At 30.1% G+C, this 12,774-nt stretch overlaps 2 protein-coding genes across 2 annotated transcripts in view; both read left to right on the plus strand.

Moving 5' to 3' along the window:
• LOC112510985 (acyl-CoA C20 Delta5-desaturase-like) overlaps window positions 1-627 on the plus strand; it is a 3,405-nt gene extending 2,778 nt beyond the window's left edge. The window contains exon 5 of the mRNA XM_025116339.1: window positions 432-627. Within this exon, the coding sequence (XP_024972107.1) occupies window positions 432-627 (196 nt within the window). The remainder of the gene's footprint in view (window positions 1-431) is intronic.
• Window positions 628-3,012: 2,385 nt separating this feature from the next.
• LOC112510986 (palmitoyl-monogalactosyldiacylglycerol delta-7 desaturase, chloroplastic-like) lies at window positions 3,013-6,093 on the plus strand. The gene is made up of 5 exons (XM_025116340.1): window positions 3,013-3,315; window positions 3,401-3,541; window positions 3,663-3,818; window positions 4,774-4,880; window positions 5,898-6,093. The coding sequence occupies exons 1-5, from the start codon at window positions 3,013-3,015 to the stop codon at window positions 6,091-6,093; spliced, it is 903 nt and encodes a 300-aa protein (XP_024972108.1).
• The last annotated feature ends 6,681 nt before the right edge of the window (window positions 6,094-12,774 follow it).

A 12,774-nucleotide genomic window follows, 5' to 3' on the forward strand; every position in this document is an offset into this window, starting at 1 on the left:
TTTACATGTAAAATGCTGGTCTCACGGGTCTCACGAAAACAGGCTGGTCTCACGTGAACCCGACCCTATATATATATACATATATATATGTGTGTGTGTGAGATATATATATATATATATATATATAAATATATTGTGATGACCAGTCATAATGACCTTTCTCACTACCCTTGGCCGTGTTCACCAAGTCGTCTGCGGCTTGTTCAACATGTTTTATTACATGTGATTTTACTCTATAATATGTGATCTTGAAATTCCACTTGTTTTCGTAAGTTGATCGTATTCCCGTTTGATCTTGTCCCTCTCTCTCTCTCTCTCTCTCTCTCTCTCTCTCTCTGTGTGTGTATATATAGGCTGCTCATATTCATGAGACATAAAATAAAAGATAATCAACCTAGATTCAGTCCTACGATGAATATTTAAACATGCAGGTGGGTGGCGATGTTAACCTTGGGAGAGGGTTGGCATAATAATCACCATGCTTTTCCAAAATCAGCTCGACATGGATTGGAATTGTGGCAATTCGACTTGACATGGGAGTTGATCAAGTTCCTTCACATGGTTGGATTGGCAACGGATGTTAAAGTTGCAACCGAGGCCGATAAAAAAAGAATGGCACTGCGTTGAGCCACCTCCAAACATACGCGTCTGCAACGGCTCTATCACTCGCTCAAACTCTTCCTTATATAACTAAATAATTCACATAAATAAAAAAAAGTTGCACTTTATCAACTTGGTAGAATGAGTGGGGATGACGAGTTTAGGTCCAGAAACATCATTGTCTCACTAAACCTGGTATCATCGCTTTATCGACTCAAATGAGTGAAGATTTATATTGTGTAATTAAGCTATCTTTTGACTTTCTCAATATTGGTATTTAATGTATTTTTATTTCGTACTTAGTTTCCCATTATTTGATTTATGCTTAGTTATGTTTTGTTTATTGTCATGTTTGTTGTCCTTTCGTTTCCGTACGTGTCTGAGCTAGCTTGCTTGCACCTCGACTAATCCGAAAGCCATGGAGAATAGCTTCTCTAGGAAAATCTCCATTGACCTTGTAAGACTCAAACCAATGACCACCGAAGAGAATCCTCAAAAGTTCAAGTGTTATTATCACTTGAACTGATGTCACATTTTGTGTGGTACGTTTCTTGAAATTGGGTTAAAGCCTTGGTTGCATTAGATGATTCATACGCAATTGTACTTGCGGGATTGAAATTTAGAGATTTATAGGTTGGTGTTGATATTAATTGGTTTCAAATTTAGGGTCTAATTTCATATTATCTGTTAGCATCAAATACTTCTGCATTCTTGATTTGAATCTTGGATTCAACTGAAAAATGTAGATAATCATGAAATATGTAATAATCAAATGGTGCTGAATGGTATAAGACAATAAATAATAGTCTTGAAAAAGATGGATTCCCATGAGTACCACTAAATAAAATGGATACCCAGATGAAAATGATGCAGGTACGGAGATCTAGAGCTTAAAAGAACTTGTGAATAACTACGACAAAAACAATGTTGATAATGAGTACCTTTAATTTGGAACCAATCACATGTATGGACTCTTCATAAATTGTCGTATCTGATTTTTTTTACCTTCATAGTATTTTGCTCTGAAGTTACAAGTGTAAAAAATTGGTTTCACGGATCTCACAAAAACAATATGGTGCTGAATGGTATAAGACAATAAATAATAGTCTTGAAAATTATTGTAAAATTTTCTTTATACATCAACTTTAAATCTTTCTGAATGCGAAAAACGTTATGTGGACTGTATGAACATTCATTATACCTAAGGTATGATGTTGAGACAAATTATGGAAAATTCGAGCAATGCCTTGGGTTTGGACTAATTAATAAGCAAAAGTGTCATAGAAAAGTATGCAAATACTGCGGATCAGTTGTTTAATACAATCTTGGTTTATTAGTGTGCTAAGCATCGACATCAGCCAATTGGTGAGTTTTTAAGATTTTTACAAAACCGAGATCATATAATTAGTATGATGTTTTATATACATTCAATTATATTCATGCTATATATACATACATATATGTAGTGGAAGGTTTAAATAACAATGCTAAATATCGCGAGTACGAAGAGAATGTTAAATCAAAGTTTATATGTGAATCATTGAATAAATTCATTTGAAGATGTATCATAGTAAGACATGTGACAAATAAAAGCAGCAACAAATAGTTTAAGAAAAGGTAAGAATTCTGTAAATAGGAAAAATATAAAAAATAGACAAAAAATTAAAATGACCCTGATGTAACCGAGTTAACAGATTCATTTTAATGGTATTAATTATTGGGACCATGACCAAGACATGTTAAACACCATAAATAGACCAAAACCATAATAAACATAGCATAAAGACCTTAATCAAAAAAAATATATATATATCAAAACACAGTCATCAAATCCATAATTTACTCTAAAGGAAATTCAACGTTTCTAAATTGATGTTTGAGTAATTGGAAAATTAAAAATGTTAGGAATGATATATATTATTTCTCTATTAATGATGATTTTTTTAAGTTTAAATGTTACCAATATTTGTTATAATAATTAAACTTTAGACATGTCAATCTTTTTAACATTATAAATGTAATTAATATTTGATATAATAATTAAATCCAAACTTTTCAATTAATTTTTTTGTTGTAAGATTTGAATGTAACCAAAGCGCCCACTTGACGTAATTGGAACCTTAAACGTAATGAGAACAGTATTGAAAGATGGATAATACAAAGTGGACCCAACATAATTAGAACCTCAAACATATGCATAAAATTACAAATTCGCATCCACATCCCCGCTCCTCCAAAGTCGCTAGCTACAGCCACGTTGCTAATTATCCCTACTTTCCTATGACCAACAGCCATCAAGGGAGGATCAACCATTTATTTTCCGACCACTGCAGCCATCGACAAAACACCCAAGTTCCAATCCCATCAGCAAAGGTCACCCTGCTTTATAACAAAATGCCAAATTATGTAACTATGGCACCACCCGAGTCCACACCAATACTGGAGCTGGAGAAGATGCGGAAGAGAGGGTTTTGGTTCCGGAAATGGGATTCAGCAGACATAACCAACCTTTGTTTGATCATCGTGAGGCATGTGTTGGGTGGTTGTGCACCATTCGTGTTCGATTGGGGTGCATTTTGGGTGGCTCTAGTGTTATTGATCTTCACCGGACTGGGTGTTACCCTAGGTTATCATAGACTACTTACTCATCGGAGTTTCAAGATCCCCAAATGGCTCGAGTATTTCTTCGTGTATTGTGGTGCTCATGGTGGCCAGGTGGGTTCCATGAATCATTTTATAGCATTTAATCGTGTTTTCTGCTGGCGAATTGTTTATTGGTCATATTTACAAATGCATGCAGAAAGATCCAATATTTTGGGTTAGCGTGCATAAGAAGCATCATAAGTATGCTGATACAGAAAAGGACCCTCATACCCCAATGGAAGGTTTCTGGTTCAGTCATATGGGTTGGTTTTGTCACAACCAGTATATTGCTGCAAAGGTGATAAATTTTACCATCTCTATAATATATATATATATATATATATATATATAATCAGAATGATGTATGCATCTGTAATTAGTGGGTAATCTTTGATTTGGAAATTGATGAAATGAATTAGTGTGGAGAATCAAGAAGTGGAGAATACTCGAACGTAGCCGAGTTAAAGGCGCAGTGGTTCTATCGGTTTCTTCATGACACGTCTATTTGGCATACGGTTGCACTTGCAGCCCTACTATATCTCCATGGAGGCTTTCCCTACTTGGCATGGGGAATGGTATATATATAACTAATCCCATCTGTTATTTAGGATGTTCAATGCTTTTCAGAATATAGTATTTTATAAGATTTTAAGTTATATATATAAACTTGGATCACGTGAGACCAGCCTGTTTTCGTGAGACCCGTAAGACCAGCTTTTTACACTTGAAACTTCACAGCAAAATGCTGTGAATGTAACCTTCACAGTGTTTTTGCTGTGAAGGTTTGACTTTTTTAAACCTTCACAGTGATTTTGCTGTGAAGTTTCAAGTGTAAAAATGTAGTCTCACGGGTCTCACAAAAACAATATGTTCTCACATGAAACCAACCTTTTATATATATATATATATATATATATATATATATGAAGTCATTCAAAGGAGAACTAGTAAGATATCTCAAACACAAATCAAAAGTTAAATTAAAAAATTAATAATTTTGACTTAAAATTTTTAAAAAAATAGCATTTTAGGAAAATTTATATTTATTTTATCTTTCCTCTCTCCTTTGATAGTTTATCTCTCCCCTTTCTTCTCTCATCTTAGTCCAACATGAATACACACTATGATACACTTTTTTAGATCAGGGGTCAAATTGTATCTCACGATTATCATAAATTACTGAGCTTTTATTGATGAGGCCTCGTATGAATTTTGCTTATCTAAGACTAGGATTTAGAATATCAATTAACATATTTTTGTCTCACAATTTGTTTGTTTCACATGTACCCAGTTCACAAAAGTATAATAAAACGATTTACATTTTGCATCTATTAGGTTGCTAAACTTCTCGGTAAAACTTATTAGGTCGTATAAATAACTTTGTTTTAACAACTTATTATAAAACTGATCTTAAAAACTTATTAAAGTTACATCAAGTATTGTATCAGAGATTTCATAGGGTTCAATTGATCGTAAAAGGTAATAATATATGCAAGAGAATCGTTAATTGATTTTGGATTTGTGATGTAGGGCATGCGAGAATTGGTGATGAATCACTTCACCTTCCTTGTAACCTCGGCTAGCCACATGTGGGGTCAGAGGCCCTGGAACACCCCCGATACGTCCACCAATAACTGGTATGTTACCTCTCTTGCATTCAAGTTGAAACGCTTCAATATATATACTAGTTGTATACCCGCGTAATGCGGTAGGAGCTGTGAATTTTAACGGTTTTGAAGTTTCACTGGTTTTATTAGAGAAGATTTAATGATGATATAAGTTATACTTGATCTTTACATATTAATTCAATTTGAATAAATAAGAGTTATGGTTCCAATTACAGTCTATCGATGAAAAAATTGTATGACAGTTTAAAATCAAATATATTTAAAATCCAACAKATTTAAACGACTCCATAAATGTATTCGATTTACACCAAGAGCAAAGAATCAAGAGATCGAGAGTGAAACCGAAAGTTCTAAAGCAATTGAATGAGAGATGAACGAATAACTTATTGTGAATATAATTTTGAATCTTACCTTGGGGGATGAGAAGAAGACATAGATGTATGAGATGGTGAAGGCATAAGTGAAATGTGTCAAAAATATCTTGGGAACATGAAAAAAAAAGTAATAATATGCATTGTTAACTTGTATTATATGTTATTTTAATTGTAGTTTAAGAGATTTTTAGACTAAATGCATAAAGTAGTAGTACTTAATGCATTATGACTTATTTTTAAGATTTTTAAGACTTTGTGCATAAATCTATAGTACTTTGTGCATTAAAAATTGTTTTTAAGACTTTTGACAAATCTGGTTTGTAAGGTAGTATATATGTGTATGTGTGTGTGTGTGATATAAATATGTTGTGATGTCATAATGACCTTTCTCGCTACCCTTGGCCGTGTTCACCAAGTCGTCTGTAGCCGGCTTGTTCAACATGTTATCTTACATGTGATTTTACTCTATAACATGTGATCTTGAAATTTCACTCGTTTTCGTAAGTTGATCGTACTCCCGTTTGATCTTGTCCCCCCCCCCTCTCTCTCTCTCTGGGTATATATAGGCTGCTCATATTCATGACATAAAATAAAATAAAATAAAAGATAATCAACCTAGATTTAGTCCTACGATGAATATTTAAACATGCAGGTGGGTGGCGATATTAACCTTCGGAGAGGGTTGGCATAATAATCACCATGCTTTTCCAAAATCGGCTCGACATGGATTGGAATTGTGGCAATTCGACTTGACATGGGAGTTGATCAAGTTCCTTCACATGGTTGGATTGGCAACGGATGTTAAAGTTGCAACTGAGGCCGATAAAAAAAGAATGGCACTGCGTTGAGCCACCTCCAAACATACGCGTTTGCAACGACTCTATCACTTGCTCAAACTCTTCCTTATATAACTAAATAATTCACTTAATAAAAAAAGTTGCACTTTATCAACTTGGTAGAATGAGTCAGGATGACAAGTTTAGGTCCAGAAACATCATTGTCTCACTAAACCTGGTATCATCGCTTTATCGGCTCACATAAAAAATGAGTGAAGATTTATGCTGTGTAATCAAGCAATCTTTTGACTTCTCAATATTGGTAATTAATGTATTTTTTTTTCGTATTTAGTTTCCCATTATTTGATTTATGCTTAGTTATGTTTTGTTTATTGTCATGTTCGCTGTCCTTTCGTTTCCGTATGTGTCTGAGCTAGCTTGCTTGCACCTCGACTAATTTGAGAGCCATGGAGAATAGTTTCTCTAGGAAAATCTCCATTGACCTTGTAAGACTCAAACCAATGACCACCGAAGAGAATCCTCAAAAGTTCAAGTCTTATTATCACTTGAACTAACCTCACATTTTGTTTGTACTTGTGGGATTGGAATTTAGAGATTTAGGTAGGTTGGTGTTATAAATTGGTTTCAAATTTTGGGTCTGATTTCATATTATCTATTAGCATCAAATACTTCTGCATTCTTGATTTGAATCTTGCATTTTTTAGCCAGATCCGTAAGCATCGGTCCGCAACTATTACGGATCCAACCCAAAACCCATTTTTCTATGAAGGTGGGACACTCATGGATCTAGCATTATGGATTCAAGGAAGATGGGTTTTGGGCAGGTTCAAAAAATAAACTAGCTTATTTTTGCCAAACAATACCTGAACCTCTAATATTTTAGAAGGTCAAAAGCCCATATACAGCAAATATATTACAAATTGATTTATTGAAATAATAATTTTGAAGTATTAAAAATTTTTGTGTTATAAAATGAGAATTAATCAATGAGATTGTTCATACGATTTAATTTACAAGTAAACGAAAATATGGATATTGTATTAATCAACTGAAAAATGTAGATAATCATGAAATATGTAATAATCAAATGGTGCTGAATGGTATAAGACAATAAATAATAGTCTTCAAAATTATTGTAAAATTTTCTTTATACGTCAACTTTAAATCTTTCTCAATGCGAAAAACGTTATGTGGATTGTATGGACATTCATTATACCTAAGGTATAATGTTCAGACAAATTATGGAAAATTCGAGCAATACAGATCAATTGTTTAATAGGGATTATTAAATATTGTCGGACAATCTTGGTTTATCAGTGTTCTAAGCATCAATATCGATCAGCCAATTGGTGAGTTTTTAAGATCTTTACAAAACCGAGATCATACATATACGTTCAATTATATTCCTGCTATATATGTTATATATACATACATACATGTAGTGGAAGGTTTAAATAACAATGCAAGATATCGTGAGAAGGTACGAAGAGAATGTTAAATAAAAGTTCATATGTGAATCATTGAATAAATCCATTTGAAGATGTATATATGCAGGTCCGTTCCTGATATTTTTTAGGCCCTGGAAGAGATGTAAAAATGGGCCCTTGATAAGTACGATATTTTTTTCAATATATAAAATGCACAAAATAGCAATCTACTTTCATAAATTTCTTTATTATAGCATTGTAATTTCAGTTTTTCTTATTACAGCAATGTACTTTCAAACTATTTTTTATTAGGACATTGTACTTTGAAAAATTTACCCATTATAGCATTGGGTAACCTTTTGATTTAAACTTACCCATTATACTAGGCTTCCATGCCACCTCATTGTCCACGTAGGTTGTCCACATGTACTATAGTGGTGTGACTTTCTTACTACATCATTGTACTTTTAAAATTATTTTATTATAGCATTTACTAGTTCTTATTAAACACTGTATTTTTAATTTTAATATTTAGATATTTTACATGTTATTTAATAAATGTATYAAATGAATTAAAAAAATTCTAAATTATTCATTAACATACCAATATCAATAAAACTAGTAGAACACAACTTATCTCGCTAACATTTTTAAAAAAATATGTGTTTTTTGAAAAAAGAAAAATAAAAATTGTTCCTTTTTTTACCAAAAAATATTATATTTTAAAGAATATATTATATTTGTTCAAAAACTTTTTACTTGACATATAAATATATTAAATTAATTAGACATTTTTGAATTATTTATTAATATAACAATATTAAAAAATTGTAGATAACAATTTATTTCGTTAATATTTTAAAGAGAACTTTAAAATATATGTATTTATTTGAACAACATAAAATAGGAAAAGTTACCTTTTTAACAAACAAAATATATCTCGAAAATAATGTTTCATATTTATTTAATAAATATTTTACTCTAAGAATATTTAATTTGAATGCAACTTAATAAGAAAAAGTAAAAAAAAATTAAATGTTTTTTTTAGATCATAGCAATGAAAAATAAAAATCACTAATAATAATTTGAAATAGGTTTTTTATTTTTATTTTAATTAAGTCATCAAAAATGATGTGGCATCCACATCACCTCATTAAAGCCACACAAACAAAAAAGTCAAAGGGTTAACCGGTTTAAAAGGTAACAGGTTACTCATTGCTATTATGGGTAGATTTTTTAAAGTACAATGTCGTAATAAAAAATAATTTGAAAGTACATTGCTGTAATAAAGAAAAACAAAAGTATAATACTATAATAAGAAATTTTATGAAAATAGATTGCTATTTCATGCATTTAACCCTTGTTTTTATCATCAGAATTAACATTAAATTCATATAAAACCATTTTTCCGACTATTCCTGGACGCAAAATCAATCAATATTCATTTCTAAATTAATATTATCTACTAGAACATTTTTATGTACTATCGATAATTTTTTTCATCATCAAAAACATCTTATCATATACTTTTAGTACATATAATGACATCATTTGGGGTCATAAAGTCGATTCTTCTGATTTCCGAGTGACATTATGTAAATTAATGTAAATAGGTTGGTTTTTCAGTGATCTCATGTTAATGTTTTTTAACATCATTTTAAATTTTTATATTATGTTTTTGAATTTGGGAAGGAGAGAAAAGAAAAATAATGTTTTTTTTCCTATGTTGTTAATAGAGAAGAGAGAGGAAGGAAAAATAATTAAATAAAAATAAATTTTGATACAATTTTTTTCCTTTCCTTTTCTTTTCATTTCCCTAAAAAAATCTCGAGAACAGAATATTTTTCCTCCTCTATTACTTTCCTCTCTTTCCTACATAAAAGAAGACTCAAGAACATAGGGTTAGGATTAAAACAAACTTTTTCTCGAATCATCGATTATATAAATAAAAAATTTCATGTTGGTGATAGTTTGAGATCTTATTATTCTTTTAGAGATAGAATAGTACATAAGATTTATACATTCAATATTAGATAATAAAGAACAACTATGAAAAAACAATTATAGTTTTATTATTCTAAATATACATATAAGTTGTACCGTCTTATGTGGTTGGTAATTTTTTCAAAAGATGAGGGTTTTGTTAGCTAATAACAAGAAAATCTATTATATTCTAATATAAAAATAGAATTCATGCGAGAATGAAATAATCAAAAGAGTCGATGGGAGATATTATAGAGAATATATCAAAGTTTTCGAAGCAATTAGTTTTAGACGTCGGTTTTAGATATAAAAAAAAAACATAGAAAAACATTAAATAATATTATATAATGAATGATAGATTAACCTCGTTATGTATTTTTTTCTCTAATATATTTAATTCATACATGTTTGGGTCTTTAATAGTTAATGTAATACCAAAATATTTTCTTGTCATATTAGATACTAATTTTTGTGTTTCTTCTATTTACTAATTTTTTTGAACTACTATTATATATATTAAAGAAATTTGGGCCCCTAATTTTTATTGGCCTTGAGCGTACGCCCGGCCCGCCCTCCCCCAGGGACGGCCCTGTATATATGAACCCGTATGAATAATTTGTAACGTTGGTTCACATATACATCTTCAATTAGATCTTTTTACGATTTTTCAGTGACTCGCATATAAACCATTCTTTAACCTGGTCTTCTTACTATCTCACGATATTTTACCTTCAATTCTTATTTCAACCGACCCATATATATATTATGAAATTTGTGTGCATGAATATTTTGATGATATGCATGAAGTATTTTGTTGATCCACTTGTATATAATCTCGGGACATCGGGATTAAAGATAAAGACTGGGTAACGTAATTGTCCAAGTATGCGCAATTTGTCTCTACACTTAAAATATTCTGGTGATTTTAATCACTTCAATACAAGATCGATATACAACAGAAAGGGTGATATATGCTACGACAATGAAGTTGTATGTACTAATCTAAAAATTGCTTTTGTGATTCCAAAAAGTTGAATTTTGATTACATAAAAAATTAGTCTATGTTGCTTAGCTATGCATCATAAAACATGTTGAGTTGTTATATAAGCAGTTTTTACATGGTTTTTTCCATAACCATATAAAAAGGGGTACGTGAAAACGTTATATTTGCAGTAGTCTGTTGGAAAATGAAGAGCTTTCAAGATGAATTATTATATGCTAAGAGATTTTACTGGCTGTTATTTAGATAATTTGATCTAAATGTTCTCGATGCTATTAATCTTGCACTCTTGTCGTGTACGACAACAATAGGAAGAAGGCAATAGCGAATGATTACCGACACTTCAAAAATTGTTTAGGGCATGACCGCAACTCGATATCAAAGAATTTAGATGAAGCCGCTTGTGAAAGCAACATTCATTAACTTGAGGTCATGAGTACCACTAATAAAATGGATACCTAGATGAAAATGATGCATGTACCGAGATCTAGAGCTTAAAAGAAATTGTGAAATGCTACGTCAAAAGCAGTGTTGATAATGAAATTGAAGAAAATATAGTACTTTTAATTTGGAACCAATCAAATGTATGGACTCTTCACAAATTGCTGATTTTTTTACCTTCATAGCATTTTGCTCTGTAAAAAATTGGTCCACGGGTCTCACGAAAACAGTATGGTTTCACGTGAACCCAAAATTATTTTTTATGCATGAAGTACTATTTATTGATGCATGTTACTAAAATTCAATATTATAAGTAATTTTGCGTAAAGACAACTTATTAAAACTATATTTTGAGTTCAAACAAAATATTTAATTATTATCAAAAAATTATATTATTAAATGAAAAATAAATTACTCTGTTATTAAATTTAAATTAAATGATAATAAAAAATTGAATTAAACAAGTTATACAAAAAAAGAGAACTATTAAATAGTTAATTTGATACTAATATCGATTTATTTTTTTCCAAATTTTTATGTTATCTTCAAATTTATATTTCATTCAAAAATAAAAACATTATCGCTTTATTAAAACCACATAAAATCGTATGATATCGATAGAGACAAAGAATAAAACTAAACATTAAAATCGGGATTTATCTCACTATATTATGCGAGTACCCTTTTAGTGTGTGTGTATATTTATATATATATATATATATATATATATAATAGTTTATAATATAATAAATAATGTAACCATTTATAATTTGATAAATGTAATCCATTTGTCGGGTGATAAATTTTTAGTCAAGTAATTAGAATTTAATTTTAATTTAATCATAAATTAAATATTTAACAAAATAAACTTTTAATCTTAAAAATTATGTAGTAAACCAATGTAATAACATAATACAAATCAATTATCRTATTTATGTTTAATCAAACATTTTATTAATTAAACAAAATGATGGAAACCAAATGTTAAAAACATCTCCAACAATTTCTTTCAAATGGAGAATTCGCACAATTTTTCGTAATGAATTTTCCAAAACATTTCTCTAAACTGGAGAAAGTCAGAGAAAAACAGTGTGTGTATGTGTGTGAAAATCTCCAAATTTAAAGAATAGAACAATTTACTGAAAATACGTGTTTCTAATTTCCTACCATTTTCATTCCTTAGAATGAATCAAATGATCCCTTAATTTCATATGAACAAACCAGACCATTATACATTTACGATACGTGATTATATTACAATCTTTCTTATTCACCCACACACTACAATATCATCTTCACATCCACTTGCATTAAATAAAGTTCCAAATACAGATACTCGTATGAAACAATGAGATTTTGAAGGAATTCGTTTAGAAATGCAACGAAAATACGTCATGCACAATAAGTTGCTATGTTCTATTCACGTTCTGTGACATTAGTGTGTTAACTGATCATAAACATTCTGGTTTTATATTTGAGTCTCAACCATACTTGAACCAAACACTATCATCAATCATTTCCATCCTCATTCTCTGCCCATCAATTACCCCTTTTTTACAAGAACCTCGACCATGGGACAAAGGTTTTTGTCTAGTAACAAGTTCTTATTAGAACTCAGGTGCTTGAACAAAATTCCGGTTCTTGTAAACATTTGTTTGTTACTTTTTGTTTATTATTTTTTGACCATTTTATTTTATTTTAATAAATCTATAAAACATAAAAGTTAATTTTATTTTATTTTTCATTTCTATAAATTTTTATAAAGGGGCTATGCTTAGTGTTTCTGTATTAATAAGTTTTAATTTTAAAATTATATCATTATATGATTATGTGTAGATTATTAGATATATATAATTAATTTATAAATCATAAATTAATAAC

Source organism: Cynara cardunculus (assembly GCF_001531365.2).
Source record: "Cynara cardunculus var. scolymus isolate 2C chromosome LG 4, CcrdV1, whole genome shotgun sequence".
In the NCBI taxonomy this organism is placed as follows: Eukaryota; Viridiplantae; Streptophyta; class Magnoliopsida; order Asterales; family Asteraceae; genus Cynara; species Cynara cardunculus.

Bases quoted from the DNA above. Each gene is read 5' to 3' on its own strand.
- LOC112510986 (XM_025116340.1), top strand. From the start codon at position 3,013: ATGGCACCACCCGAGTCCACACCAATACTGGAGCTGGAGAAGATGCGG. The intron at 3,542-3,662 runs GTGATAAATTTT...GAAATGAATTAG, and splicing joins ACCAGTATATTGCTGCAAAG to TGTGGAGAATCAAGAAGTGG. The intron at 3,819-4,773 runs GTATATATATAA...TTTGTGATGTAG, and splicing joins CCTACTTGGCATGGGGAATG to GGCATGCGAGAATTGGTGAT.